Here is a 6,933-nt window from a genome sequence, read left to right as displayed (position 1 = left end):
ATCAACCAACAAATGTTTAATTTTAAAAATTAAAACATTAAGTGATATTACCAGAGCGTCGTTGTGTGGCAAAAGAAGGCATGCATCATCGTTTTTCGTAAAGGTGATTTCATCATCTTTTGAAGCCTCTCGAATCCTCTTGCCATGAGTTACATAAATCGTTGTCTTCCTTGCTACTAAAAATGTCTCTCCATTTACTTCTTCATCACCAAAGATCATGTTTATCATTGGGCGAGGTGATCCCGCCGCTAGTTTGGCTGGTTCCACAACATCTCGATTCCTCCCATAATTATTTTTGGCTTGATCACTTATTAATTCTTTAAGGTGATCATTCTTTAATAATGCTGCAACCTCTTCATGAAGGAGCCGATAGTCCCCAGTCTATAGCCATGCATTCCATGGAATTCACATCATAGATTCGGATCCCTTTGACCAGGATCCACTCGAATTGGTTTAAAAAATCTTGCCTCCTTAATATTTCTCATAGCCAAAACCAGTTCTACTAAGCTAATGTTGAAGTTATAGTCGGATGACTGGGGGTATGCTGAATCCCAAGACCCCGATGAATTCTTCTCCTGTAAAGCTCTGTTGCTCCGACCGCGATCCGCCCTTCTACCGGAAGCAAACCTATCCGATGACTAAAATCCTTTATTTTCATGCCCATCAACCCTTACGTAATACTGAAAGAGAATTATAGAAGATCATTGATCTGCATGGAAATCAGTTTTGAACTTATCCTGATTCCGATCACAGTTACGTCCTTTGGAAGTCACTGACGAGCTCAGTTGATCATCTTCTATTCTAATCTTTGATTCATAATGATTGTGGACATCTTCCCATTTGGTTGATTGAAATTCCAACATACTTGCCTTAGTGTCACGATCCAATTCTCCCTCTGTAAGATATCGTGACGACACCTAGTCTCTACGACTAGGCAAGCCTAACAATTTGCGCAATAGTAAAAAATAAAGATAGAATCAATGACCAAATTTCAACAGATAACTATATAATGGAAAAATACCCTCGACATGTACAAGTAAACCAACACTCGAGTATAAACAATATTCCCAAAACCCGGTAGCCACAAGTCACAAGCTCTAAGAATTTATCTAACTGTTTCTATACATCAGTAACTAGAAGAAATAAAGGAGGAACAACATAAAAGGTATATAGGGGGACTCTGACATCTGCGGACGCTGGCAAATATACCTTGAAGTCTCCGGAGCAGCAGCAAGTACGCAACTAATAGTGGGGCTGGTACGAGTTACCTGGATCTGCACACAAAATATGTGCAGAAGAGTAGCATGAGTACACCACAACGGTACCTAGTAAGTACCAAGCCTAACCTCGGCAGAGTAGTGACGAGGTCAAATCAGGGCCCTACTGGTATATAATAAGTAAGATAGAAGATATAATAATATGAAAAGACTAAGAATCTAACAAGGAGAATTCTACAAAATAACAACATAACACATAGAGATAATAACAAGGGCGCTCCCGATATACCGTCTCGTAGTCTCAAAAGTAAATATGCAGCAGGGAATCTCCTATGATACCGTGTCGTAGTCCCAAACATAAGTATGCGATGGAGGATCTCCCAAGGTACCGCCTCGTAGTCCCAAAATTAAACACACAACTCGAAACTGATGGAAATAACAATTTCAACAAGAAATCCTACAGTTTAAGACTAAGTACAAGTCAAGGAAAAAGCAGGAATTCAACTAAGCATGCTACACAGAGTTCAAATAAGCATTTAAAATACAAAGACATGCGATATTAGGCTAAACAGGATAATTAAACATGCTGGAATAACTCATTTAAGATAAAACAGATTACTATTCAATAAAAACCGGATTTTACAATAATTAACTCGTGTACTCACTGGTCACCCCGCGTATACGGTGTTCACATATCACAAAGTATCACAACAGTAACAAATCCTAGGGGAATTTCCTCCACATAAGGTTAGGCACGCCACTTACCTCGAACCATACTCAATCAATCAGTAAGAATGCTTTTTCCACGACTTTCCGACTCTGAATGGCCCAAATCTAGCCAAAAGTAATTACATACCATGACTATAACTATAAGAAAACAATACAATGAATGAAATCAAGACTTTAACAAGAATTTCAAAAATCACCCCAAAAAGTCGACTCGAGACTGCGTCTCGGAATCGGGTAAAAGTCACAAAATATGAATTTTTATTCAACCACGAGTTCAATCGTACCAAAATTACTCAAATCCGATACAAAAATCTCAATCAAAATCCAAAAATTTGGTTGAACTTTCCCACTTTCCCCCCAATTTTTTCAACCCAAAACCTTAATTAGAAGATGAAATTAATGATAGATTAGTGGAATATAATCATAAATGATTTAATAATCATTACCCAATAGCTTCCTCTGAAAATCCCTCAAATTATCGCCTACATCTAAGCTCTCAAAGTCCCAAAGTGAATCTGAGATCAAACCCTCGTAATTTCCCCTATTCTGCATAGTGATCTCGCTTCTATGAGGGATCTACCACATATGTAGTCCCGTACCTGCAGAAAAACCATCGCAGGTGCGGACATCACTTAAGTCCACAAAAGTCACTTCTGGGACAAAGGGCCGCACTTGCGCTTCCGCTTCTGCGCTCCTGTAAGTCCACTTTTGCAGAACTCTGACCGCACTTGTGGTCCCAGCTGGGCAGGCCCAAATTCGCTTCTGCGTCTCAAAGGCCTCTTCTGTGGTGCCGCACCTGCGATGTCACGTCCAAACTCGGGGAGCACGACCCGCACTCAACAAAGTGAATCCGGATGAGCAAGCCTATCAAATTCTTTCTACCCAACTCACTCATGCATTAAGAGAAATATTTTCATTAACTAAATAATAGAGAGGTTATGAACACAATTCCAAGTCATTTTCATTAGTTGTTTCATTAGTTAGTGCCTCCAAAACCTACATCTTTTCATAACATGGAATGGATTAAATGATTCAAACACAATAATATTTCGTTTGACTTTCTTAGCACCCATATACAAATAACCCACACTATGCCTACGAAGCCTCTAAATAGATACAAAAGAGTACTACAAAAGTGCCGACAACAAATCTTTGACTATACCTTAAGTACAATACATAAGGAACAAAAGATGTATGACCCCGAAATGAAATGAGGCTCACCATGACTGCTGGGAGGAGGATGTACTGCTAGCGCTGATCAATACTGCCTGCTATGCAGCCACTTGCATCCATTTAAGACGCAACGCCCCTAGTAAAAGGGATGTTAGTACCGTTGAATAGTAAAAGTATGTATAACTAAACACCATCTCATTAGAATGAACAATAATACAAGAAGGAAATAATCATAAAATCAATAAATGCCTTAAACAACACCATAACATCAAATTAAGAATCACATAAATTTCCAAGTAAATTTCCATAGTTTTAGGTTGGGACATCTTTCATACTAATACACTATCATCCACAATACCACCGCAATCTTACACGGAGTCCAATCACGACACGCTCAGCTAGGTCGTCTCATTTGTGACATCAACCATAATCACAATTTCATTCTCAAATTCTAGTTTCAAATTTTTCAGCACAATTACCACCATGAGTGCAGCACGATGTTCGATCACGGCCCGATCAGCTAGGCCATCTCGCCCAAGACATTACCATTTTCTATCAATCATCTCATTTCATACTTCTTTCACATCTTTCAGTTCATCGGCACTAGCAGCCACAATTGTTATATCATACTTGGCACTTGGCCGCATTTCATAATTCAAGTTCCCTTCCACATTTCACATTATTATCATATCAACAAAAATAAGGCCTTTCATCCAAGACTTTGAATACACACACGAGCAATTTAGAATTTAAGGCACATAGAGGCTTTTCACACAATTTGGCATAACAATCTTTATTTGAATTTGACTTGAAGTGTAGGCATTTGTAGCACATTTTTCATATTTTTAACACATCCTCAAATGATAAGATAATATGATGAAAGCACAGGAACACATATTGCACATATAATTATTCAACGCAAGCACATTCGGAATAACAATTTCTATAACGATTGATTTGAGACTTACACCGATTGCATGAATACCAAGGGAGTTCAATTCTAAGAAGAGGGGGTTTTAGCCATACATACCTCAAATGAGCTTCCTTAAACTCTACAATATTCCGGAACTCTTAGCAATGTCAATCTATTTTAGCAATATCACAAATTGAACCAAAATTTAGGAAAACGATCATAGTTCTAGCTCATTTGAGCATTTTTTTAAACATTAAGTGTGAATTAAGGTTTCAAGACCCTTTTGTGAAAGATTCCATCACCCCACAACCCATCCTTTACCATTTTTAGCTCACAATCTTCCTACACTCTTTTACCACACATGCATGCAAAATGAACAATCCTTATACCCATGAACCATCTTGCTAATTACCCACTTCTAGTTGATTTTCAAAATTAAGGGCTAGGGTATAGATTCTTACCTTTAGGATGAAGAGCTAAGGTGCTTTCCTTGATAATCTTCCAAGTTTTTAGCAAGAGTTGAAGAGTAATTTGATGAAGATCACTTTCTCACTCTAGGGCTCTTTCTCTCACTCTAAAGTATTAGAAATATGCTCAAAATGAACTGTGGCATATGTTTTAACGACATAGGATCGGGTTTAAAAATTAGAAAATATGGGCTTCGACACAGCTCTGCGGTCGCATATACGATCGCATATTGCTTCTGCAGTTCGCAAAATGGGCCACATAACGGCCCTCAGGGAGTGGAATTTTTTGCTTCGGTCTGCGACCAATATGCGGTCCGCAGACCTATTGTGCGTTCGCATAATGCACCGCAGAACATCCCTCCAGAAACTTTTGTGTGGGGATTTGAGATGGGTTATACGGTTCACAAAATGATTATGTGACCGCATATTTGGTCCAAAAATTAGCTCAAATCTCTGCTTCACTCCGCGGAAGAATTGGCCGCACAAAACAACCTGAACTTCTGAAAATTTTCTTCAGCTCACCAACACACTGCTCAGCCTAAAAAGCTCGTACCACGGCGAGCAGTATCTCTACAATCTTTAACATATAAGCCTAATCGGCACCATGAAATTCTAGGTTTTAAGTAAAATTTTACGGGGCCTTACATCCTCCCCCACTTAAGATCATTCGTCCTCGAATGAGGGTCAGAGTCCATTATTAGCATCTGATTCAACTCAACTGCCACACTACACACCAACAGTCCCAAATTATGACTAACTCCCAAAATTTCCAAAAGTTTTGCCTAAGTTTCCTTTGTAACTGGGCCTATCCACCAGTTAGAGAGCCTCATAAACACATCCTAACAACATGTATATGATCCAATGACGTAACATAACATGAAACGACACCAACCGTGGACTCATAAGCAACATATAACCAAAAAAGGAATACCTTTACATCAACTGAACAAGTGATACAAATTTTATAGGAAGTAACTTCATAGAAACTATTACATAGCTATTCAAACAAATCGGAGTACTTCTTTTTCATTTCTTCCTCGGCCTCCCAAGTAACCTCATCAACCTGCTGGCTTTGCCATAACACTTTCACGGAGGCAATTTCTTTATTTCTAAACTTTTGGACTTGCCTATCAAGAATGGCAACTGGAATTTCTTCATATGATAGTTCTTCATTAACCTCGATAGTCTCAACTAGCACAATAAGCGACGGATCTCTAACTACCTTCTTTAACATAAACACATGGAGTACCTGGTGCACTTGTGACATCTCAGGTGGCCTCTCCAGTTTGTACGCCACCTGACCAATCCTTTGAATGATTTTGTACGGCCCGACATACCTCAGACTCAATTTCCCTTTCTTCTCAAACCACATTATACCCTTCATGGGGGAAACCTTCAAGAATACTCAATCATCTTCTTTGAATTCCAAGTCTTTTTGACGAACATCCGAATAGGACTTTTGACGGCTCTGAGCAGTTTTCAACTGCTTTTTAATGATCTTAAACTTTTCCATAGCTTGATGCATGAGATCTGGCCCTATAAATTTAGCCTCCCCAATCTTGAACCACCCGATGGGAGACCTACATCCTGTACTATATAATGCCTCGAATGGTGCCATATGAATACTAGCATGATAGCCGTTGTTGTAAGCAAATTCTATGAGTGGTAAATGGTCCTCCCAACTACCTTTGAAGTCAAGGACGCAAGCACGCAACATATCCTCAAACATCTACATAGTCCTCTCTGCTTGCCCGTCAGTCTGTGGGTGAAAGGTTGTACTAAGATTCACCTGAGTACCCAAACTTTGTTGAAAGTTATTCCAAAATTTATCTGTGAACTGTGCTCCTCGATCCGAAATGATAGAAATTGGAGTGCCATGCAACCTAACTATTTCCTTGATATACAACTGAGCATATTGTTCCGCTACGTCGGAAGATTTAACTGGCAAGAAGTGTGCTGACTTCGTGAGTCAGTTCACATCACCCAATATGAGTCAAACTTGAGCGGAGTGCACGGTAGTCCTACCACAAAGTCCATATTAATCATTTCCCACTTCTACATTGGAATTTCTATATTCTGTGCCAACCCATCGGGCCTTTGATGCTCGACCTTCACTTGCTGGAAGTTTGGACATTTTGCCACAAAGTATACCACATTCCTCTTAATGTCATTCCACTAATAGACTTCCTTGAGATCATAATACATTTTCGTAGAACTTGGGTGCATCGAATACCTATAAGTGTGAGCTTCAGCCATGATTCTTTCCTGAAGACCATCTACATTTGGAACACATAGTCGCCTTTGGTACTGTAGTGCACCATCATCCATGCCTAGAGAAAAAGTTGTGGTCTTATGTTTATGAATTCCCTCCTTTTCTTATACCAACAATGGATCATCATACTGCTTTTCTTTGACCTCCACCACAAGCAATGAT

The 6,933-nt window shown here is 39.3% G+C and overlaps 1 protein-coding gene across 1 annotated transcript; it reads right to left on the bottom strand.

Annotated features, from left to right (window-relative positions):
- Positions 1–5,496: 5,496 nt before the first annotated feature.
- Positions 5,497–5,871, bottom strand: LOC138881478 (uncharacterized). The gene has a single exon (XM_070161707.1). It carries the CDS (start codon positions 5,869–5,871, stop codon positions 5,497–5,499), a length of 375 nt encoding a protein of 124 aa, XP_070017808.1.
- Between the last annotated feature and the right edge of the window lie 1,062 nt (positions 5,872–6,933).

The sequence above is a fragment of the Nicotiana sylvestris genome, chromosome 11 (assembly GCF_000393655.2).
Source record: "Nicotiana sylvestris chromosome 11, ASM39365v2, whole genome shotgun sequence".
NCBI lineage: Eukaryota > Viridiplantae > Streptophyta > Magnoliopsida > Solanales > Solanaceae > Nicotiana > Nicotiana sylvestris.
This window is presented reverse-complemented; position numbering and strand designations above follow the sequence as displayed.